Source organism: Numenius arquata, chromosome 1 (assembly GCF_964106895.1).
Source record: "Numenius arquata chromosome 1, bNumArq3.hap1.1, whole genome shotgun sequence".
Lineage (NCBI taxonomy): Eukaryota > Metazoa > Chordata > Aves > Charadriiformes > Scolopacidae > Numenius > Numenius arquata.
The window spans coordinates 70,878,538-70,904,239 of NC_133576.1; the positions used below are offsets into that span (position 1 = coordinate 70,878,538).

The 25,702-nt window shown below is 39.9% G+C and overlaps 1 protein-coding gene and 1 non-coding gene across 2 annotated transcripts; both read right to left on the bottom strand.

Moving 5' to 3' along the window:
- Nucleotides 1–594: 594 nt before the first annotated feature.
- RNF149 (ring finger protein 149) lies at nt 595–25,460 on the bottom strand. Its single transcript, XM_074153797.1, has 9 exons — nt 24,998–25,460; nt 17,019–17,269; nt 13,452–13,520; nt 10,507–10,589; nt 9,932–10,028; nt 9,382–9,411; nt 7,027–7,222; nt 4,553–6,647; nt 595–1,226 (listed from the first exon to the last, which is right to left on the bottom strand). Exons 1-8 carry the CDS (start codon nt 25,458–25,460, stop codon nt 6,589–6,591), a joined length of 1,248 nt encoding a protein of 415 aa, XP_074009898.1. The 3' UTR covers nt 595–1,226; nt 4,553–6,588.
- LOC141473665 (small nucleolar RNA SNORD89) lies at nt 4,117–4,232 on the bottom strand. The gene has a single exon (XR_012463594.1). It is a non-coding gene; the product is annotated as a small nucleolar RNA SNORD89 (small nucleolar RNA).
- Nucleotides 25,461–25,702: the final 242 nt, after the last annotated feature.

Here is a 25,702-nt window from a genome sequence, read left to right on the forward strand (position 1 = left end):
GGGGCACCTCTGTGATACCTCCATATACCCCATGGAGAGGATCCACATTAGAGCAGTTCCTTTTAGAACTGCACCCCACAGGAGGGTCATCACCCCACACCCCCCTCAGAACGGTGTAAAGAAGGAACAGCAGAGACCAAATGTTACACACTGACCCCAACCCTCTTTCGCCCTGCTCACAGGGGAGAGAGATGGAGAGGAGTCAGGGGTGAAGGAGTAAATGTGAGCAGAGAGAGAGAAAGAGAGAGAAAAGGAGAGAGAGAAAGAAAAGTTGGCTTTAGTTTTGTTCTTGTTTCCCACTATCCTGCTCTATTTTTAAATGGCAATAAATTAAAATTAATCTTCATCAAGTCTGTTTTGCCTGTGATGGTATCTTGACCCCTGAGTTTTTTAATCTTAATGTCTTCCCCTGTCTTATGGAGGAGGGGGAGTGAGAGCAACTGGGTGGGCATCTAGCAGCCAACCAAGGTTAATCCACTATATCCACGTATTGGTTATACGGAGAAAAACTCTACAACATGCAGAAAAGTTAAGCTTGTTTTGTGCTGTGCTACTTTAAGCAAGTGCAGCAAAGAAAACAAAACCCTCCAGCTTCTCAGACATTGCTTTTTAATAGGTCTGTATAATTTATTATGGAATTTGAGCTTCTAGCCATTAAGTTACAACAACAATGCATAACTTGACATTCTTACAGTTGTACATACACAATGGAAAAGACATAGCCCAGTGCTTAATCCAAACAATGCAACCAAGTTAGTACGAGGTTACCACAGACAACAGTCAACTGTGAGTAGCTGTTGACAGACTGGCAAGTCCAAATAGTTCTCTGCAGTTATGTTTATAGTAAAAGTAATTGGCTTTGAAGTTTTGGACTTAAGCTTCAGACTAACAGAATGATGGAAACCCAAATTATTTTGCTCTTCTGAATTAAGGAGGATATGGTCATTTAAAAATGCGGTATCATTACCACGTTTTAGATGGTGAAAAGTAGCTTCAGGTCCAATGGAAGCATAGCAGACATTTTCCAGGCAATGCATTCTTCACACAAACACATGCAATTATAGAGACATTCTACTTTTAAAACTTTCTCAAATCAAGTTTTGCAATACAGCAGGATATCCGAGGAGAGAGATCAGGACTCATACTGAACAAAACCAAAAAAAGCCTTCAGCTTGATTTGTGCATGTTTAATCTACAATTCCAATTCCCAAATCTTCACGTATCACCTATGAGAGAAAAGAACACATCTAGTAAAGATCAGTCTTGAGGATGGAAGACATGAACAATTTTTACAGCCATTCTGGTTAAAATATATCTATATACAATCTCTCTCTATATAGAGATATATCTGCTGCTGCTATCTTCAATTTCAGGAATTGTAATTCACCATGGCCCTATTATAAAACCGCATCTCTTCAGCTTACCCAAGGGGAGATTCTTGCTCTTCCCTCCTCCACCCCAACTCCTCATCCCCTTAGCCTGGCTCTAAAACTCAGTTAATTGCACAGTAAAGATATTCAGTTTCCTAGTTTGTCAAAACACAGCTTTGACAGATTTAATTTTCTGCCACTTAAACCGAATTAGTTCATCACATACTTTTCATCTGAATGTAAGACAGAGGAAAGTAAATAGAGCAGAAAAGGAAAACCAGAGAGGAGCACTCTATCTCTTCTTCTAACAGCAAGCTATTCAGTTGGTCTCTGAGCCACTGTGTGAAGTCTCACCCAGCCTGGTGGCTGAAGGGAGACATACAAAGAGAATGGTCTCTTGTCAAGCTGCCAACACAATTTGATTCACCCAGCAGCAAACACCAACAGCTCCACTCCTTTCAGTCTAACCCCATTGAGATATTGCCAGCTGACTCCTCTACCAGATCTGAGTTCTGCCTCTCCTTGTACAGCTGCAGAGCCCGTACATTCTTACTGATCTCAGGATCTTCATCCATCCAGCACAGAAACACCGCATTCAAAATCAATTCAAACCAAACCCATGAAAACTACACATGCAACCTCTCCAATCAAAAAAACCCAAAACAACCCAAACCACCAACCCAAAAAACTAACTCCCTCCCCCAAAAAGCAGACAAAATACCCACCTAGCCATTGCCACAACATCATCATTACTGGCTCAATTCAGGGTGCTAAGGGCTCTGTGGAGCAGGAGCTCTCAGTTTTACCAACACTTGGGATGTTGACATATAACAAAGACATGGTTTTATTACACATTGTGGCAACAACCAAAAAAATATTCCACAAATTCAGAATGCCATTCTTAACCTACTGGTGTATACTTCAAAGTAGAGTTGGTATTGCTAACAGTAGTTGCATGTCTAGGCAAGAAAAGTTGGCTTTAATGGGGCAGCTAAATAATCAGCCCAACGTGTTGTGTGCTATTTGTAGCCATCATAATGCAAGCCCAACACTTTTCACTTCTGGTCAAGCTCATCAAAACCTGCCAGTGTAGATACTGCCTCTGCCTCAGACACCCGCTGAACCACAAGGGCACAGAAAGCAGGGTAACCATTGCTACACACTTGCTGGGCTCCCCCCTCCCACTGCTAGTCAGAACTACTACTGGCTAGCCTTAGAGAAAGCTTAGCAGGCAGGGCAGAAAACCAGGACAACCACTACTTTATCAAGTGATTAAAAAAAAAGAAAAAAAAAAAAAAGGTCTTTGCATGTTTGACAAAGTGTTTGGGTGTTTGACAATGGTGTTTCTCTGTGCCAGTTACGCCCTGGCATAGGACCGGAATTCCCAAAGCGTAACAGCCCAGCTTTGGCAGGAATATACCAGTGCCCAATTTATTAAGTCGGCATAGATTAAAAGCATTCTCACTGTAGTTAAATTATCCTGCAACTCCTCTGGCACACCTCCAGAATCTAGCACTAATTACTGGCAACAGGTTACTGGACTACATTCGCATACCCAGGGGGGTGAGGGGCAGGGGGAAGGAGTTACTGCTATCTAATCAAACTTTCCTGGTACATGCAAAGAACCTCCCCTAAGCATTGCTTAGAGCCAAAGAAGAATTCAGTGTAGTTAGTAAAAGAAAGTTCAAATTTTCTAGTTAAATTGGTACTGCAGGTAATTAAATGCACTATTAACAGGCATTTAGACCTGAAAGGTTTACGGTTGCTTGCTATCAAGTCTGAAAGTTGAAGCTAGTTTAAAGTTATTTACTATCAAATTTATGCTCTAACTTGGCATTCATAGACTATTATTAATAAACTACGTTTTCTGAACAAAGAGGGCCTCCAGTCTCACTTTAAACACTAGTCCACCTTGAGATGAGCATAGCTCCTTTTTAAATAAAAAAAATAATAATTAAAAAAAAAAAAATCACTTGAACTTCACAAATTTTCTCCCTAACAGTAACACCAGAACTAAGGAAGCCATGCCAATGAGCACAATACTAACAAAACTCATTCTACAACAACGACACCCCCTAGTCCTGGTTAGGGATTTTCCCCAACTGATTTATTCAACATCTCCATTGACGGGCTGTCCGCTTCATGTGGGCACCATGCTTCAGCTTTGTATAATCCTACCACATGAACACCTCTAGTAAGAAACCCTTTGCCCGATTTCAGCAAAATATGACAGACAGAGGTCTCAGACAAGTTCCTGCACATTTTATGAAAAACACACAGCTAGAAATAGAAAAAGGTTGGGCTAGGAGGAACCCACAACACATATAGCATCAGCTCCCACATCAGGCAGGCCATAGCCTAAGCAGAAGCAGATTAAAGGTTCTTCAAGTGGTAGGGAAAGGAGTCACAAGACACCTATCCCGCAAAAAAAAAAAAAAAAAAAAAACACACTCATAGCAGGGAAAGACTCATTAGTTCTGACCTTCATATAAACTTTTGGTAGTTAAAGTGCTAGAAACTAGAAATACCAGTTTGATCCAGATCAGCAAAATCTGAGAACCTGTATTTACCTAGAGCTGCTTACAACCATTTACTCAAAAAGTAATCAATTTGAGTTATAACAGTAGGTGACAAGCTTCATGTTTCTAATCCTCTCTTGCTATTGTTTTAAGCTCCATAGATTGTCTCTTTCCTGTCCTGTACTTTTTTAACCTACTGCTTTTTGCTAATGCACATCAGCTTTTTGACTGAGGTCAGACTAATGATTCGCTTCAGGAGACTTTTGTCATCGTGCTTCCAAGGAGAGCAAACTGCTTGCTGGAGGCACTGCAATTCGGCCTTTTATTGTCATCATTCCTCAGCAGCGCAGCTGGCCTTACGAGACCTAACTATATCAAAGATGAACTCCCTGCAAACCAATTCAGCTGAACCAACTGTTACTACGCTTGTGAAAGGCTGAAAGGAACCCAGTATAGCGCTAGCATTAGAAACGTACTCCAGGAATCTTCATACTCGGATATCTTTCCAAGTCAGTAGTATTACTTACACTTCACATTTTATAAGCTCACTTTTCAATTTGCAGGTTCTTTAGCTTTTCTTCCAGCGTTCTGCCAGATCTCAGCTTTGATTCTTAAGAAAAGCTTTTGGTTTTATAGGTATTAGACAAAAGTTGAAGTGCTTACCACATTTCTCCCCTCCAGCATGAATATTGCGCTGCAGGAACAGCAAGACACAATCCACAGACTGACAAGACTTCTCTTGATAACGCCTTTTGGTTCCTCTTTGAGCTAGAATTTAAACCCTCTCAACATTTACTACATCAATGTTCAGTTTTGTGTTAAGGAAGAGGGAGAAGACTTAGATTTTAATATTGAAGAGACAGTTTAAAAGGCAGTTCTGGAAGTGTTGATAAGCTTCTTTTGGAGACATAAACGTCCCTATACGTTGTTTGGTTTAGTTGTGGGTTGTTTCTTTATTGGTTCAGTTTTGGAGATGATTGGTCAGTCATATTCCATTCTCATGTGCTTCTTGTAAGATAAAGGCATCACAGAAACTTGCACCTGCTGGTGACATCAGAACGACAACCTGACAATTTTCCAGTAAACCTAAAAGTTACACTCCTACCGGGAAGAGGCAGATTTATTTTTTCTTTAAAGTAGGCATTAAAAGGAATATTTTGAAGGAAATTTAGGGTGAAACATCTGCTCTGCAAAGTAGAAGTTCAGATTATATTTCCCCAGCTGAAACCTCTGTCATTTCTGGAACATTCATTCTAAAATTAAAAAGTTATTGCTTCTATTGAAGCTCAATATAAGTTAGAAAAAGAATTGCATATTTTCTTAAAAACATTCCAAATATACATTTTAAAAACAAAATGCACTCTGAAACAAATGTCTAGTAAAAGACACTGTTTTAAGCAATCTGTAGTAACAGCTTTACAAAAGAAAATTGAGGAATGTAGCATATTATTTCTAACATGACAATGCTAAAATTCTAAACAATTCACTTAACACTCCTAATAAGTAGTGTTTTAAATATACATATTTCTTTACAAAACAGTTTAGCAATTCCTTATACCACTTACAGTATATAAATATTTGGATAAGAGGTCATAATGGGAGATGCCAGGGTTTATATTTACTCTCAGATGCTTCAGGTTTCTTAAGTATTTTACTATAAGGCACAATACTGCTAATCTAAAAGAAAGGAATAAAAGCTAATGGCAAACCCAGTCAAAACTCCTAGTGTGGAATATCCAAGAGAAGAATTCCAGCATCTCTATACAAAGGAAAAGCAAAAACCAACAAACCAAAAAAAAAATTCAAACTTTGTAGATCCTAAGAAACATCTTCAATTTGTACATAACGAAGTGGGACAGGATGGGAGCAGGAGTAAGAAGGAATTAAGTAAATTCTTATAAATAGACTAATAAATATATTTTAGCCATAATTAGCCCTTTACCTCTGTTCTACTGAGCTGAAGATTGAAAGAGGTTACCAGTGTGCATATATCTAAATAAGTCTACATGCTCAGCACGTGAAGACCACCTAGCACAACCTATTACTGCCAAATTCAGTATAAAAGCGAGCAAGATGGAGAAAGCCTCCATTTCTCTCAGCATCCACTCCGAGTAGAACACATTACAAGATCAAATTAGTATTTGTTATGTGTAAGGAAAGTTGCAACTAGCAATTTTTTCCAACACAAAAAAGGATATGCAACTTATCCATGAAGTTATTGGATTCCTTCAAGGTTAGGTTATGTCTTTTCTAAGAATATCCATCTCCAGTTACAACAGAACAGAACTTTCAGAACCTTTTAATAGTTGTAGTCTTGTAAGTGTTCTCCATGTGTACATACTGAACATAAATAGTGCATCCAAAATATTTATCCGTTAGACATTCTACATTGTTTTCACTGCCTAGTCTTCATCTTTGTTACAGCCCTCTGGAACACAATGACATTGTAACAATGCTTACAGAAAAAGGGTTATTGCATCTTTTTTCTAGGATGAGACATCCAGAGGAGATTTTATAAAATCCTCCTGTGTACAAAATTCTTAGTTATTAGCCCTTTTGGAACACCAGCTAGAAAAGTTTGAAAGGTAAAATAATTTACATTGTTATTTTTTTCCATTAACTAGACAAAAGTCCATACTAATTAAATAAAAAATAATAGTTCTTCAACAGTCTATTCAAGATATCTTCCATGAAGCAGTTCAGTGGGAATTTCCATTAGATAGATGTTCTCCATGACGGTTATTACTGACATCCACATCTAGAAGCCAGGAATTAGAAGAAAAAAATTGTTTGTTGATTTACCATTTTAAGTTATTTTATCTTACATTAATCTGAACTCTAGCAACAAAATTCATATATACTTAAGGATCTCAAGATTCTCTGTGTAAATAATCCTCCTAAAACACCGTTTATGTCTTTTTTTTTTTTTCCTCCTTTCAAGACCAACCTTCTCCAGCTCAATAGGATTCCCTCGAAATCTACCTGCTTGTATTTTCTGAACATCAGTATTAAGTGACACCACTCAGTCTGGTCTGCAGTGCAATACTAACACTACTAACATCACTTAAAGAATGGCTTCTTCTAATACCATGAGCGGCATTAAGAATTGTCAAGTGATAAACTGAATTATTACTCACCAAGTAATGCTGTGGTTTCACCTGCGTCCTCTTTTAAACTAGTACATTGCAATACAGATTCATTAGTGGAAGAAGCTGACAACTCGCTTACTTCATTTCTGTCATCATCTTGTAAAGCAATACTCAGACTTCCAACTGAAACACTGCCACTTATTGATTCAGGGATTGGAACTTCAAGTACATCTTCAGGGTCCCCCTTCAAAATGAAATATATTTAATTGACACTTTTGTCTACCATGAGACATCAACATTCCTCCGTGTTACCACTTTGTAACCTCACCTTATTGGAAAAAAAAGACTTTTTTTTTGCCTATTATCTACACACTCATAGGTACAGTGTTGAGCAGTGTCTACTTCCAATGTTATTGTCTGACTTCAAAGAAACAAAGCCAAGCAAAAGAAAAGCCACTTTTTGAAAGCCACCCCAAAGCCAAGAGCAGCAACAGGAGTCAATGCAGCCAGCCTTTGGATGGAACATTTCAACACTGTGGCAACAGCATTGCTGCAGGCTGGGTTAGGAGCAGGCTCAGCACATTTAAAGCCTTCACTGAGCAAACCTATTGATCCTTTACGAGTTTGCGGAAGCCTCTGTTTTCCATGATAGTAGTTGGGCAAGCTTTTTGCTGGGGTAAGCAAACATTTGACATGAGAACAAACTTCCCTCCTCCTCCTCTATCTCCAGCCTAACTTTAAGTCTGTTCCAAAAATGCAAATATGCTGGCTTGTCACTTCGCAGGAACACACCACCTGCAGCACAGGCAAAGGAATTTATGTCACCTATTGTATAGCATGAGCTATTTCTGATCCATTCTGAAAGTTAGAGTCCTACATGCACAATTCTTTTCCTAAAATTAAACAGACTACCTTCACTAAGCCAATGCCATTGATATACTGACATTATTTATACATAAGCAAGTATACTGCGGTACAAGTAGCTATTCTGTGGGCTTCATAATGAGTATTTTTCCCCTCCTCAAACAATTAGCGAAGGCCCACCTTAAGATTTCAGAAATTCTAGGCTGAATCTTTCTTTAGCACCAAAGCAGCATATTTTAAAATGTACTGAATATTAATAAGCTATAGAACTGCTACAATTGAACAAAAGTCAAGACATGTGATATTAATCTCTACACGTGTGGGCAGAGGACATTAGTGATTTTGGTTTCCAAAACTTAGGCAGTTAAATAAGCACTGAAACTACAAGATTCAACAAAGCTCTACTAAATCAGTCAGACATGCTGAATTGCAGTAGCTTTTCTGGTAAGAAATAGCATAGTGCAGAACTAGACCACTGAAAAACTCTTTACAAAACAAAAGCCAGGTAATATAACTTGGTGCCTTCTTTCTACTCTGAGCCTGGAAAAATAATGAAGCATCTGAAGTATTTGTTTTCCGTAAAAGTGAATTGAGCCTTCAGCCTCTTTGCAGAAGGTTTAGCAGATTTGTGTAATAAGGCTGCACATTCTTGACTGCAGTTACATCACTCAGCAAGCACACTACTGAAAGAAGCTGCCTTGCTCTTCACACGTTTTCCCCCTCAAATCAGTACAAAATTCACATAATCACTCTACAAACTAGACTGGGCAACCTGGATCAGGCTGAAAACTAAGCTAGAAAAAAAAAAAACCCTGAATGATTTCTGACATTACTAGCTTCAGCGGGACTCGAATGATTGATGCATAAGCAAGATAGATTTCCTCCATCCCATTAGAAAAAAGAACTGGGCTTCTGTGCTTAATATAATCCCATTCAACCTGCTTTCCAACATTCATTTTGCCTAACAAGCAGAAGAGATATTCATTACTCCTTTTTGCTAGGCCTTGTATCAGTATCCTCTGCAACAGCATGAAGTCAGGGAATAGAAGTCTTCTGAAGGTTCTAGCATTTCAGTTTTCAGACTGCATACAAAAGGATGTAACTTGTGTTTTATGGAAAAGGTTACATCAACTCCAAGAATTGAAAGTGAGCAAGAAATAAGCTGCTAACATAAGACTGTTACAGTAATGATAGCTATTTCACATGACAAAAAGCTTGCAACTCCTGGGTAAAGTCTGACTTAATACACAGAAATGCCACAAACTGGTATATATATTACAGCACAAGAGTACTGTCACCTTTGACAAAACAAGTCAACTCAAAAATATTCCATAGATCTGCTAAGTCTCTGCAATGAAATAAGAGGAACGCCAGTCAAAATGCAGACCTAGTCTATGAAAGGAAGGCCCCTGAAACCAAGAAACACCCCTATTTTCTGAAGATCTCTGTACATCAGTAGAAGAGAAGAGAAGAACATTCATGCCTATGGCATTTTAGTGGAACTCAAGACTATTTATCAACAGTGACCAAGTAACCTACCGCATGTGTCTTCATCTCTCTTTTCTGGTGCTGTCAGAAAGAAATGAGAGCACATCATTTTCTCTACTTAACCAATTTCTGCTGAATGTCTTTAGGAAGGTTCTAAGTACTGGCTTACTTACAGGGATAAAACACTGAGCATATGTGGAAGTACACAAATACTAGAGTTAAAAAATCCTAATTTCTTCCTTTGAGTCGCAGTTCTCAACAAGATCAAACATATACTCTATATCTACTGAATTAAGTTATATTTTTGTAGCTTGGGCAAATCGCCACACCTCTGCTTCCTTACTATCATCAGCTGGAAACAGAAAAAATTGGTTATCACAGAAGAGTACACAGAGGATTCATAAGCTGCTCTATACACTCTTTAAGCTCTTACCCAGAAAACTCCCTTATTTTTCTGGTTCTCACTCAATTACCCTTGCATTTTTGCCCAGCTTCTTCAGTCTCATCAAGTAACAACTGTTCTCATTCTGAGCAGATACTTGAAGTCTTGCCTCCTGCACTGTATTTCTACCTGGAAGATTAAAGTAAGTGTGCAACATACCCAGTATCCCAAAGCTTTGATAACATCTAGTTTACACATTGGACAAGTTCGGTGGTCCAAAAGCCAAGGGTCAATGCACGTTCTATGGAAGATGTGCCTAAAGAAAAGAAATGCCCTTTAGAACTTATCATGAAAGCCACACACCTTTCCTTCAAACGATGTGCAAATTACTACATTAAAAAATAAACCAAATCCTTTATAACCTTGACGATGAGGTACTGCTTAATTTACTAGGACAGACAGTTCTGGAAGCACCTTCTTTCATGCTAGCTTTCTGCAATAACAGATGTCACTAACCACAAGGACACCACAGAGCTACTATTTCAACAGCGTACAGTTCTAACTTAATACTAAGAAAGCTCTACTTTACTCCTACACTTCTCCCAATGGCTCCTTTTCCCTGCACAGATATGAAGTGCTACCCCATCACCCAATACCTTTCAACATGTAACAGGGGATACAAATGGCACAGCTTCAGCTCTGCCAACAGAATTTCAGAAGAGTTTCCAGACAGGTCATCACATATTTCTTAGGGAAAAGGTGCTAAAGAGGAAAGAATAATTATGGCAACTTACTTGCATGGCAGAATTCGGACAGTGTCTTTCAGTTTATAGTTCTCAATGCACACAGCACAGTTTTCCACTTCAACATCTAAACCCTAAAGACAACAACATATTTAAATGCATTACATCCATATTTCATTTCAGAACAAGCTTTGTGTAATAGCTAGCTTCACAGAATTTAAAATGTATAAAAAGATTTAGCAAATAAAAACCATTTCCTCATTTATTTCAAAATTCTATTGAGGTGATTTGACCAAGCAGCCAAACTCAGATTTTCTAATTTAAATAAGCATACACAGTACCTTAATTCATTTGTCAAATCTCAACCATTGGCTTTGCTTATGGGAGCACAGTAAAATTTCAGTTTAAAGTAACTATAAAACAAAGAAATTTTAAAAGATGTCAGCTTAGATGAAAGCTCACTATCTAGTTCTTAACTGATGGTCCCAAGGACTTGCAAGTGCTTAAGCAGGATGAGATTCTTTGGGTTGAATACTGCAAACCTCTTCTTCCCCACTTTTTTTTTTTTCCTACCACATCCTAGCAGATACCCCTTGGTAGCTAGAAGAGAACTGATGTATGCAATTTGGGATGGTTCTTAAAACTTCTCTCCAAGCTCACACCAGAGAGACAGTCACAACACAGTTATTTCCCCACCTCAATTTGGTATTTTTTAAGGGTTAAATATCTTTCCTGACAGGTATTACTGCTTTCTTGAAGCCATGCTTATAGTTACAGTGCAAATATGATAGATATCTCCAGATACAAGAGAAATAATTCAATGTTAATTGAGTTGTGTAAAACATAAGCATTAGAAGAACAGAGAGTAGGCCAAGTTCTTCCCTTTGATCCCCCACAAAATAAGTATTTTGTGTTTACTGCTTACTGAAGCACTTCAATTTCATTACCACAAACATTCAAATGAATTAGTACTGCAAGCAAGCTTTCAAGTTCAAGACAAGTTTTTCCCTCCTTTCCATGCTATCAGTTTATGTAATTAATGCCTTAAATTCCCAAGTAAATCAAATTAAGACTTTTTTTTTTAACATAAGCAAAGTTAAGACAAGTATTTATTCTGTAACAAACATTGTTTATTCTGTACAAGAAGCAAAGTCCAAGCATACCATATGTAGCACATACTCAAATGAGTGTCCATTTTACAATAATCCCATAAGCTTCTCAGGAAAGATCTACATGATAACAAATACACTTTTAAAATATTGACCTATTTTTAGTTAAATACCTCAAACCCAAGTGAAGTGATAATGAAAGACTGGATTGTGTAACAATAAAAGAAATATACTTTTAGTCATAATGGCTGAAATATTTAAAGAAAAAAACACATTAACAGAGTAGATGGGACTGTATTTCCAGATAAATTTACATTAGTTCAGGAGAGTTCCTCTGCATCATTAAATTATATAAATTTGCTGATAGTGGGCTGATTCAAATCAAATTAGAAGATATTATTTACCAAGCAGAAAACCTCTATTCTAATAGAGAGATTTTAATCTAATCTCATTCTACTTTGCTTAACTAACATGCCATTCATAGTTCAGCATACTGCATAACAACTTAGTTAACTTCCCCCTTTTTATTTATTTTAGTCAAGGCTATATTGATGGAAAGGAACTACCTGCTACACTGCAAAAATCTCATAATACAAATCCTTTTTAGAGGTTTACTGAACATCAACTTTAAAGCAGTTAACAGCTTCCTTGTGGTTCTCACCATAGGTTTCATCATGACCTTTTACATTCGTTTCTTCCTGTGCTGATGTTATGCTTCAATACTGCTTTGTACAAGTTTTGGTTCAATTCCATCTTTCTTGATCTCTGATCTCACCATTGTATGAACATCCTTCTGTTCACAGCTTGAAATAGATTACTTTTTGATGGAATTTAGAATATAATTAAAATTAACAAATACTCCTAAAATGCTACTTAAACATGTTGAATGCATAGGAGGAAAAGAGACAAGTTCAAAGACAGCTGAGGTTTTTTTCCATTTCAAAACTGATTTACTAATGAAGGACATTCTCTGTAGCATGTGACCCAAGCTGAACAGCTTCTGTTGAACCACAGCTTTTAAAGTTCTTACACATAAAGGTCCTTTCTCACCTCAGTTTGTCATGGATTAGAAAACAAATCCTTGTTATTCATCTCTAAGCAAATGAGTCCTTAAGTAAAAACTAATCAAATAATACAAATAAGGGTGAGAAAAACGTCTATGTAACAGCAGAAGTCTAGTCATGAACTTATTTAGCACCTAGGATCAGAGCTGCCTGAAACTCCAACCAAAATAATATTTTCTTTCAAAATCTTGCCTTTTTCTACCTCAGTTATTTAATGCAGCTATGAGTTTAGGCCATATGCTGTCAAAGCTAACTTTTTGAAAGCTGTTTTAATTTTTAGAATACTTTATTTTAATACATAGAAATGTACTTCTAAAAAATTTATGCTTCAAATAAGTCTACATAACTCCTTAATGTATTGTATGTCAAAAGATGAAACAAGTGGTTCATTTTTCAAAGCTTTTTGGATTTCTAAGGCCTTCTGATCAATAAAAAGATGGATGTTCTTTTAAGAAAAAAAAACATTACATCAGCCGTAAGAACTGTGCAATCAATAGGTCCTAGGAAGTATTTTGCAATCCACTTGTTGATGTTTTCAAGTGCTGATAAGGTATTAGTGTTTCCTCATCTTTACAGTATCAGCTGTGTAGTCTCCTGCAACATTCTGTACAACCAGGTATTATTCGCAGCAAAACAGCCTTACATAAGTAGTTCAAATTTGATTTTTCAATTTTAAATGTGGCCTTCTAAGCAAAGCAGCTAAAATGGGCCTAAAATTGTAAGAGTCACACTGCAATTACATTGTAAGAATTCTATTTAAATTCTATAAAGACATTCCAGCAGTTTTTAAATCATACAGCAATAACCAGAACCACTGAATTACCTTTTCCCCACGTTTCACAGTATGCAGCTGAAGCTGGCTGATTGCTTTCTTCGTTTCTTTCCTATGTCCCTTGAATAAAGATTTTAAGTATTAGTACACAAGTTATTTTGAAGTTTTGAAATGTAGCTCTTAAAACTATTTTTCCTGTGGATTGGTAAGTCTCCTGAATGCATTTAAAGATTCATCTCTGGCTAGCTAATCTGGTTACAAAATAATTCCAGCCAGCAGATGTTGAAGAACTGCAAGTTTTGCATTCTCGGGGCAGAGCAGCAAACATTATCTAGAAGAGTACTGCTCTTACAACGAACTAAACCAGTGCAGAACTACATGGCCCAAGCTGACATACATAGCCTTGAACCGTAACTGCCTGCATTAAGGGCCATCCCGCACAGGAAAATTGTCTCTAATTTAAGCTTTAGAGGCATCAGAGCTGAAACAGCAGCCATACAACCAGACCTTCTTGTTAGGCAAGGCCATGAGCAAGCACACCCAACGTTTTGCACAAGCTTGAGAGAAGGTGGAATCCTGCCCAGCAGCCTACAGCTGGCCACCAGGTCAAAAGGCTGCTTGTAGCTATTAATGCCTCCCCTCAGTTAGGCACTGTCTCACGCGTTATACAAAGCTTTGCACTGAAAGGACACATTATGCAAAGGAGATGACAAGAAAGGCTTAACAGACATGAGACACCATACTGGACTTCTATACAGTAACAGTCCTAATTATGCTTAGAGAGGAGGCAAGAGAAGAAGGCAGTGCTGTATTCCAAGACAAAGTGCTAGCTGGAAACTGAGAAACTAAACACTCCCAATTAACAGATGTTGATCTGCCCAGTAGCAGCCCTCACTGCCGAAATATCATAAAGGAATCAAAAACCATAATGGCAGCTTTTCCCTGTAATGATAATTACAATTACTTATATCATTTTACAAACTAGAGTATTGAAAATAGGGATTTTTTTATTTTGGTGTTAAAAATAATTAGTTTGAAAGCTCTCTCAGAAACGGACAGACAACCAGTAGCAGCAGCAGTCTATTGCACCTTCTGATCTGCTCAAAGTTGCCTGCACAGCCCTTTGATCTTCAACAGCAAGGAGGTCTTCCAAAGACTTACGACTCAACTGATGTTAAAGTCCTATGATACCCACCTTCACCTTCACTTAGCGACTACACAGTAACTTGCTTTAAAGCATGACATACTTAAACTCTCAAGTTTTAATTATACTAGAGTCAATAAGCCAAGCAAAATAACATCTGGGTTAGAAAAGGGGCTTTTTGTTTCCAAAATTCTTGGAATGCTGGACATCTGATTATATTTCTTGACCAAGATATTCACAACATTTTCAAACTTCGCATAGTTTTATAAACTTGTTTTCAATGGCCATTTTAAAAGAAGGAGAATTAGTGAAAGGCGTATAACCTTATCTAACACTACTCAATTTTATTTAGGAAGCACTTAGATGACGAGCCCAATGGCAAAATCTGTTAAGAGTTTGTGCTACATACTTCTGGGAAACATCACATTCAACCTAAAAAATGCTCTTTAAACTACTTAGAAAGCATCTGAACATCCCTTAGCACAATTTATCCTAAAGCCAACAGGAAGAAGCAACATTCTTCAAACAACCGTTAACACAAAAAACACACTCTTTTTCTAGAAATCCTTCTCAGAAAGTTTGTTTTCTTGAAAGCATTCTCAGAATGTAAGTTCTAAGACTTTAAAGCTTAGTAAAAAAGTACTCTAGGGAACCAACATTTCAAGTAGGCCAGCAAGTTTAACTGATACAAAAGTCCCATGCGTTACCCTCAGTTACTGAAAAGAGAAATTAAGTACTTTCCTAGGAAAGTCCTGTAAATCCTAATCAGAGCTCAGACTCCCGAAGGCAAACAAAAATTCCCCTCCTTCCTCTGCCAAACCTAGAATCTACATGTTCAAACAGAAGGCAGGGGAAGTCCACATGATAAGCAGTCATTTGAAACATTTTTTTTTTTTTTCTTCTGAACTAAGCATAAAAAAAAACCAAACCAGAGAACTGATTGCAAAGAAAAACAAGTGCAACTTTCTGTTTCATTTTTAGTAGAAAACTGTGGTAGAGCTGCTGATGACCGTGTGTGCTGGTGTTGGCTGGCTGGGGTAGAGCTAACTTTCTTCATAGTAGCTAGTCTGGGGCTACATCTTGGATTTGTGCTGGAAACAGTGTTGATAATGCAGGGATGTTTTCCTCATTGCTGGGCAGTGCTTACACAGCATCAAGGCCTTTTCTGCTCCTCACCCCACCTGCAAGCAGGCTGGGGGTCCACAAGAAGATGGAGGGGACACAGCCTGGACAGCTGACCCCAACAAACCAAAGGGATATTCCATGCCATAGACATCATGCTCAGTATATAAAGGTGGGGGGGGCCTTCGGAAGGATGGCGTTTGTCTTCTCAAGTAACTGTTGTACAAGCAGAAGCCCTACTTTCCTGGAGATGGCTTAACACCTGCCTGCCCATGGGAAGCAGGGAATGAATTCCTTGTTTTGCTTTGCTTGTGGGCATGGCTATTGTTTTACCTATTAAACTGGCTTTATCTCAAGCCACCGGTTTTCTCACTTTTACTCTTCCAATTCTCTTCCCCATCCCACCAGTGAGAGAGCAGCTGCACAGTGGTTAGCTGCCAGCTGGGGTGAAACCACAACACCACAAAAGAAACCTAACCTATTTGCAAGAGCTGAAAAGCACAGGGAAGTGCCATCCCAAGATATTTTTTAAAATCTCAGCTGGACTAGGTTCTCAACAGCTCTCTTGAGTGTGGGGGTTTGAACTAGATAGCCTCCAGATGTCCCTTCCAACCAAAATTATTCTATGAAATTCTATGAATTATTTTCCCCTCAGGGGAAAAAAGTAAAGCTTTTTTTTTTTTTTAAGCTATCAAAGAAGAAGAGGAATTTGGAAGGGGCAAATTAAGGAGCAAAGTTATTCCTTCCTGATCTTCCCAGTACTCCCACCACTCTCAGCACTTCAGATAGTCCAAAAAAGCTGAATCTCACCACACATGCTCCTTCTAGTCTGCTGCCATTTGGTCCTCTACAGTGGAGTAGTAGGATTACAAGTAGCAAAAGCAGTTTTCATAAAGCTTTAGAACCAAAATTTTAGCCCTAATTACTTGTGGGTCTTGAGAAAAAAAGTTACCATGGTCCCTCTCCATTAGAAAAAAAAATCTGGTTAGGGAAATTAGGACTTCGAGAACAAAAATTACTAAAGAATGAAAATAATTTTTAGTGTCAAAAGGAATGAAGTTAGGTGACAAATCACACAAGAAGCTGCCTTTACTCAGTTGTTGACAAGTGGCTAAATATATTTCCCCACAACTTCATACAGGTATCTAATAATTACAACTAGCCAAACTCATGATGCCAATTAGCACACTGCTCATTAGCCTCACTAACCATTACCAGGTAACATTCACAGAGTAAAGCAGCAAGAAGGTGCAGATCTTCAAGAGTGCTTCAATAAACAAGCAAGGTTAGGCAACCAATTTGACATTAGAAGATGGCAAATACTCTAAAGCATCATCATCATCTCCAATTACCTGGTTTCCAAACTGTGACCCTGTATAGAGGAAACGTTGTATATAGTAAAATATGAGCCAAGCAAGCGATATAATCATCATGGTGATGAAGGCGATGGCCACAAACACAACCGACTGACCACTAATATATTCCTGCACATGTCGTGTGCCAACAACAATAGTCATTTTTACTGGAATCCCTCTTCGTACTGGCTCCAATATCTCTATTCCTTTTGGATAGCCAACCATTATCACCACTGTATTTCCTGTTCCTGTTGGAAGGGGGGAAAAAGAAAAAAAAAAGTCAGTCATCACAGTAAAAATTTAGGCATTCTGACTCAATTGTAATTTGGGCCTCTTCAGTGAAGATCAGTGAGCAAAGTTATAGGGAAACCTCAGTTTTTTTCAGGCACAGCAGACTTGATATGAAGTTTATTAATAAAGAACCCTTTACTTACTTTATGAAACTCTCAAACTTCAACAGATGGACCTTTACTGTTCAAGGCCCTATATTGCTTATTCCACACAGTGTGGTGGGATGTGGATACCATACAAAAAAAAAAACCCAACACCAAAAAACAAGCAAGTTATACACGTCTCATCTTGAAGTTACTTAAGTTCTAACATGTAAATAAGGAACAGCTGGTCTTTTATTTGTTACTGTGGGTATTTAGCTGCAGCTAGAGACAGTATGTGAATATCATGTGAAGAGAGACACATTCAATTAAGTTTGAATCTGAATCCATAGTACAGTTACACTATGGATATGGGAACAAAGTTACACTGGATAAGGGAACAAAAAAGAAAAAATATTCAGATATTTAATATTAAATTATATTAAACACTTAAATACCTAAAGATTCTTCAATACTAAATATTCAAAACGTAATGACACTTCACAACAAGGATTTATCAAAAAATACTTTGGGACTCTTTTGGGAACATGGAAGCAAAGGATTTTTCTATTATATTAGAACTGAAAGCACTCAATCCATATGAAAAAGCACCTAATTACAAAAAAAAAAAAAACCAACCCCAAAACCTTTAGGAACCATATTGTCACCAAAAATTATAAGGTACTGTCAAGAACAACTAGCAGAAACCAAAGATCCTCCATGACTACAGTTTTACTCCATTTTGTCTCCAGTATTTTCTCAGAAACTTCCAAGTATTACAAAATAAATTACAAACAAATGTACTTGTTAAAATCAACACCTTTTATTGGTCTACGGTATTTTAATTGGAATAGTTCTTACTTTGTGCATACCAACACTACTATACACCCTTGGTAAGTCATTGCTTTATAGCTTACTTGGCTATCACAAAAAGTGAAGAAAGAGAAAGAAAAAAAGTGAAAAAGACAAGAAGTGAAACCAAGCTTGAGTCAGAAAGAAAGCGGAGGAAGAAGAAAGGAGAGAGGGGTTTTCCTAGCCAGAAAGCTAAAACTGTAATGTCACAGCCACCTTTTTAGATTCACAAAATTACCTACCTGCAACAAGACCTCCCACTGAAGACTTAAAGCCTTTTTCCCTCCCAGCTATGCTAGATTCACTACTGAGAAGCTGTGGCAAAAGAAATGGTTGCCTAAGTCATAACATTTCATCAAGTAGGGATTTTCAAAACTCAAAGCAGCATTCTGGACTCATCCACCTGCCTACTAAGAGTTATTTGCATGAAATATTTAAAACAAACTCCTTTAGTTGAGAATGGTTCTGTCTGTGACGCCTCATCAACCTGGTCACTCCATTACCACACCAAGGGGCATTTGCAGAATCTTCATTTCTGTACATCACAGCTCCTCCCTCTGTAAGGTGCAGACGGCCTGCTGTGGATGAAACTCTAAAGGTTTCAGTTACTAGTTGAATCACTCTCTTATCTCGGTGCCACTTACCCTTTTTCAGCTTCACCTTACACAACCATCCCACTTCCGGGTCACCTACTGTAAGCACCATTATACCTGCCTGCCAGATTCAGCCCACCAAGAGAGTGTATTTTCCTAACAGGGCTTCCTTTCTGGAAGTTTTGAGGATGGTGTAGATACACAAAGAAAAAGATGCTACTGGGGAAAAGCCCAACTCGTGCCTGCCCACAGGCACCCCACTTGGCTCACCAGCAGCTCCCAGCACGTGTTGCCTTGCCTGGTGGGTGCATTAGGAGACACAAAGCAGCAAAACTGAAGACCAACAGGACAAATCCACAAGCTACCAGGCTCCGCTAATTAGTTCTACTCACCAACAACATGCACATCCACATGATACCACAAGTCGAAGCATACTAAAAATTGGTTAATATCTTTCTCCTCTCTGAACCAGCATAAAAGCATTACCAGAGAGACTCAGAAATCTCATAGAGAAGAGAGTCTCCTTCCTTTCTGACCCTGCACAGCCGCCCAGGGAGTTAAGAAGAAGAGAACATACGAAGGTAGAAACTTATCTCACATTGCTGAGAACTGTTATCTACATACCTGAACCAGGAGATTAGGTCCTATGTCCTTTATCAACCATAACAGTTACAAATAACAGGAGGGGTGCCTAAGGATGTCTAATGAACAGTAGAGGAGAGCTGGAAAGATTTCTGTGGTTTCATTCAGGCTTGGGGAAGAAAAGAAAGTTTCAAGATTAGAGGCAGCCTGGATTTTTCAATCAATAAAGGTTTCCTCCTCAATCCCGAAGTCTGAGCCAGTTTAATCCTGCTATCTAGTTCTCTGCAGGATTTCTAACAAAGAAGTATTTGAAAACCCCAAAACAATCAGTAATGCCTTTCTCTGTTTTATCACTAGCACGTCCAACTATCAGCCAGTTATTTCCTTGAAATGGAAATCAGGATTTTTTGTGTAATGGCTGCTAGACACTGTGACACCTTCTAGTTTTAGAACTAACACAAGCATGCCATACATTTTTAAATAAATGACCATTAAAAGCATTTTAACAGTTTTAAAGACTTGGTGATGAACCTGCCATTAAAAATACATGTAGCCAAACACAATGGCCTTGAAGGTCACTAGACAGAAGGAGAGGAATTAAAAAAAAATAATAATTGCAATCCACTATTACAAAAAGACTAAGAGCAGTCTCAGAAACAGTTGCCCTGAGCAGCCTGTAAGACTAAGGGCTTTAACTCATTCCTCACTAATTTTAGACTTCTGTCCTGAAACACATTATTCAGAGACTGAAATGCTGTTGAGTCACTCCATCAGCTTCTTCAACTGCAACACAACTCAGAGACCTCAAATCACACTTATAAAAGAACTCCAAGTGTCACATACACGTATCTACTGAGAGCACATTTTGTTGGCTTTACTTTTCTCTAGCTTCCTAATTTTGCAATAAATAACCACATGTTTACTCTGCTAGAGTAAACTTGTTTTCTAGGTTTGGGTGACGCTTCAGTGGAAATCAGGTAGATTTGAAATCTGGTATATGCCTTTTTTTTTTTTAACACTATCATCCAAATAAAGCAGTGAGAGCTGGCAGATCCTTAGGATACCTGGAAAGGAGGGCAAATCTGGAACTCTGAAGATGACAGTATGTTTCCTGCCAGCATGCCAAGGTCAGTTTTACTGCTAGTATTGCTAGTCTTCTCTTGCAAAAGGAATCAACACTTTCCTGATAAGGAAAAACTAGCACAGATACAGACCTTCATTCCAGGCATCCCAACCTATCACATTTATTCCCATTCATGCCTTACAGATAACAAAGACCATCCAGAAACCAATTGCAGACATACTCTAGATTTTGTCCTCATGAGAAACACCAGAAAGCTCCCAGAGTTTGAGTACCTTGCTACTCAATGTTTGAGGTCAGTCCTTAGATCTGTATTAGTATAGGTACCCTACTAATATTGCCACAATTAATGCTGAATGTTCTCATTAGCTCCTGGTCCAAACAAATGCCTCTGATCTTTACCAAATGCATAAACAGTACACTAAAAAGCTGACAACAAGCTTTGTCTCAACCATCAACCCCAACCTCATCTCCCCAAATCCCTGGCGCATGTTGTGTTTTTACCTGCCTCAAGAAGGAGGATGAGTATCCAGAAGAGTCAAGTAGTCAAGCACATGTATGCACTCTTACATATAAAATAGGTATAAGCATTTTGAAGTTACTTCTGCTTATTCAGAACAACACAGCAGCTCAACATCATACAGTCAGTCATACATCATACTCAGACAGTCACTGTCTGGCTTAAGCAAGCCACTGATTTCAGTTCCATCCTTTCAGTAGTACAGTACCAGAAGCTTTCAGTAGAAAGCAATACAGAAGTTATGCACTACTTGAGAATCCTAAGCAGTGCTCCTAAGAGTTGAACTACGTGCCAAAATAACCCTAATTCTGCTGTGTTAGAGCTGGCAAAGAGCTTACAGAATCATGAGTACAAAGTCATTCATATCTGTTTTGTTCAATATAGCTGCATTAAAAAAAAAAAAAAAAACAACAAAACAAAACACAAAAAAAACATTATAATGAAGAAAAGAATTAGTTAGGTTTATTTTGGCAAAGCCGCATCAAACCGAAGACCATTCTCTTTACACAGCCAGAGTCATACACTCAAGTCCCAAGATTTCCCTTAAATCCACAAGCCATGCACCAAAGCTCCCCTCCAGACCCATCTCAAACTATTGTAGCCAGTTCTCCTTCCTCCCTTGCCCCCATGTGTCAAGCACAATCATATTTTATTCCATAGTCTTCAAAGTATCAAACGTACGTTCTTAACAGGATCACCAAATCCTAGCTTGAGAGGGCATTCAGAGACGGCTGGATGCCCAGCGTGAAGTACAGAAACAGAAGACCCTTTTTTCTTCGCACTGCAATATACCCGTGCCTCCCCCTAATCTCTCAACCAGCACTAAGGCTCTAACTCTCCTTAGTTTGCTCTCCACAATACTCCACACCTTGTCTCTCCAGATTCTCCAGACTTCTTTCCAACCCACTCCCAGCTAATATTTACATGTAACACTTATTTTGGTTTTGGAAAGGAATTTGAAGTCTGTGTATTATATTAAGTTCACCACCACCATCAAAAATGAACAGCGTTAAGACTGCCTGCAAAGTCTATATACCTGTAAAACTTTCATTTGAGTTTATACTATTCAGACTGAACAACCGAAGTACAACTCCTTGAGTCATTCGGGTAAAATGAGTGTCTTCCACTGGAAAAAACCTCCTCAGCCACATGTGAAGTCGTTTCACTATTACTTCCCTCAGGAAGGGAAGTCATCCAGCATTTTGAACAACGTAATTCGGACAGAGAGCAAAGGCCTGAAAACCATGAGACACATCAGTAGATTCATGTTTGAAGAACCTTTTTTTGGAAAGAGGAACAGGATTGCAAGGCTACATATTCAAACTCTCAACTCTCCTGATGCAAAATTTTAATTACAATCCCTACTCACTTGTGAGCATTCATGAAGCTCACAAGGTATCCATGAAAAATAACTAAATTGCAAAGTATTTGGAATATTTGTCCTTTATCAAATGCTTTGACACCAGCTAAAGCAAATCACTTCTTTGCCTAATCAAGAATCTCTCTTTTTACTTAAATTGGAATACATCTAAAAACACCAAAAAACCTGACAACAATAGCGCATGCACACACACACCAGAAAATTCAAAAGCCAGGTTTTTCAGAAGGATAATGAAAAGATGAAACTTTGAGATCAGAAAAGTTACCCATTTATCGCCCTCATGTTAATTCAGGCTGCACCTCTATCAGCCATAACCATTGTTCTCTCTCACATCATTTTCAGTGCCACTAATTGCAAATCCATTAAGTGGATGTTCCTTATGTATGTAACTCCACTCCTTAGTCACAGCACTGCAGATTTCCCAGAGAATTTATTCTCAGCACTCCTCCCAGAAGCAGGGTTTGTTTCCTCATGTGTCAGTTCACAAATCCCTTCACAGGAATGGCAAACTTGGATTCTGTAAAATACAGCTTTACCTTCCACGTTCTTCCTTGCCTCTCTTCCACAGACGCCCCCCACTCAAAAAATCCAAGATATAAAACACTAATTCTTCCCTATATTCCCAAAGTGCACTGAAAAATTTAAGTATTTACATGTTTGAAAGTTCTGACCATGAAACAAAGATCCGTGACTCCAGCAGAGCTAGTGATTATATTGTGACATATTATTATTATAATCCTGCCCCATCCAAATCACCCTGAGGTCCCACCTGCATTTACGAAGTTAGTATAAAAAAGTACAAATAGATTCTTGTATATATACTATTCTAAATCATACTCTTTACATAGACCTTTTAGCAAAAACATTCTGCCAGTTTAAGAAGAAAAAAAGCAAACCAGCAGTCAGGCAGCACTTCTCTTTATACCACTGATAGATGTAACTATACGAGCAAGTCCAAACCTGAGCATAAGCCCAAGAAGGTCTTCTGCAGCACAGTGATGACAGCAGAGAAGAGGAAAAAAATCATAAAAATTTGATAAAATAAGCAAGATGATAAAAGGAGGAAGAGATTCCACAAAAGAACAAATAATGTTTATGAAAGGCTATGAGGGGGCATGGAGAGGAATGTGGCAAAACTCCCACAGGGAGGAAAAAAAAAAATTTTTGTACTGCTTGGCCAATGCAGAGTGACAGCAAGAAAAAAAAACCCTGACAGTTGGTAAAGAGGAAAGAATTATTACCCAAAGTACAGTACCTTAATTGTCACATGGGATCAAAATCAAAGGTACATCTTACCTAGCATCCCACCTCCACTTTCACAGTGGATTAAGAACACAAGAGATGGGCCAGGCTTATCTACCCAAGCAGGCAGCAGGCTAATATGAACAGTAATCACACTTCCAACCTCCAGGTTGGTGTCACTTGGTATTCCAAGAAGAGAGACTTATTTTCCACCCGATATATGATATGTACTATGAAGCAACAGCTCCCTAACTGAGATTTTCAGCTCACTATATTAAAGAAAGTTTGTTTTCTTTAGAAACACGTTACAGTTCTACTTTAACCAAGTCCCTGATATTACCCTTTCCCATGACCAAGAATGACAGCCTGGGCATTAACAAACTCATTGTACCAAGACCATGTGAAACACACATTTGCAGCATTTTTTACTTAGTTTGCTTTGCCTTTGTATCCTCCTGTGAAGACCTTCCAGTTCCTCAGAAGTCTACAAATACAAACAGATTTTATAGCAGAGTTTTGAGTGTTTTTCTCCCTTTGATTTAAGCATTTGATACTGTTATGCTCATAATAACCCAGCAAAACTTCAGTGTCACAGCCCAAGCAGAACCCCAGCAGCAGAACATCTCTGTTCTTATCTCGGCCAAAATCACAGATCCCTTCTGCTGGCTACAGACCATCGGCATGCTCAGACAAGCCAAGTCGACATCCTTCTCCAGGCTTCAGCTCTCCTACCGCATTCAAAAGCGTTAGAGAATTACCTGATGCTTATACCTCTCTCCCAGCCTTTACAGACCTGCGCAAGAGAGGACGATGAAGCTGTAACAATAAAGCCTGTACCGAAAGCTATCTTCAAACAGCTGCGGTTGTGCTTTCACAGGCACCAGAAGGCATCTTCGGGATACCTGGCACGTTTCCCCACAGCCTGCGGAAAGCAGCCCACCTGTCAACGCCGGAGCCATTGTGCCGGGGGGGGTACAAAGCAAGAAGGTGGCTCTAAATGAAACCATAAACCCCGCGTGCCGCGTGTCTTCCCCCCCCCCCCAAAAAAAAAAAAAAGCCTCTGACCGCAGTCTGTTACACGGCTGCCCGTCCCCATGGCTTCACCGCATCTTCTTCACCGACAACCGGGATGTAACTTGGAAGGCAGAAGCCGGTCCCGGCGTTCACCCAGCGGGGTTTGCGAGGAAGAGGAAACAAAAACCCGGCTCCTCGCACCATTTTTACGGTGATTTCTGCTTCCCCCCACCCCCGCCATCCCCATCCCTCGCCGCGCTCCCGCCCCACCGAGGCAGACCGGCGCCAGACAAAGCCACCCCCCGCCCCGCTCCCCAAACCCCCGTCCCCGCTCACCCACCCAGGTGGGACATGGAGACGGTGCTGTTGCCGAAGCGGGCCTCGTTGTAGATGACCACGGCGGCCGCCCGCTTCCGCGCCGCGTTGGTGACCTTGTCCTTGAAGGTGCAGCCGCCGCGGGCCACCAGGGCGATCCAGGGCGGGGGGTCGCCCTCGGGCGAGGGCCCGCGGCCGCCGGGCGGCAGCGGCACGTCGTAGTCGGTGTCGGCGGCGCAGCCTTCCATGTGGCGGGGGGAGGCGCCGCGGGGGATGCCCACCAGGCCCTGGGCGCTCTCCTTGGGCGAGCTGTCGCCGTAGCGGCCGCTCTCCGTGTTGCCCCGCACCGTGCGGTTGCTGAGGGGCTCCACGTAGGCCGTGCTCACCCACGCCGTGTACCACTCCAGGGCCCGCGCCCCCTCGCCCACCGGCCACCCCAGCGCCACAAGCGCCGCCGCCACCAGCGCCAGCCGGGCGCGACGCACCATGGCCCCGCCGCCGCCACCGCCACCACCACCACCACCACGCGGCCCGTCGACTGCAGGAGCGGGAGCAGGAGGAGGCCGCTCTACCGCCGCCGCCGCGCCTCAGCTCTGCCCCGCGCCGCGCAGGTAAAGCGCACCCCCCCCACACTCCGCCACCGCCGCCCCGCTGCCCGCCCCGGGCGGAGCCTGCCCGCCGCCGCGGCTAATGGCGAGGGGGAGGCCGGGCCGCCCCGCCCCGATCGGCC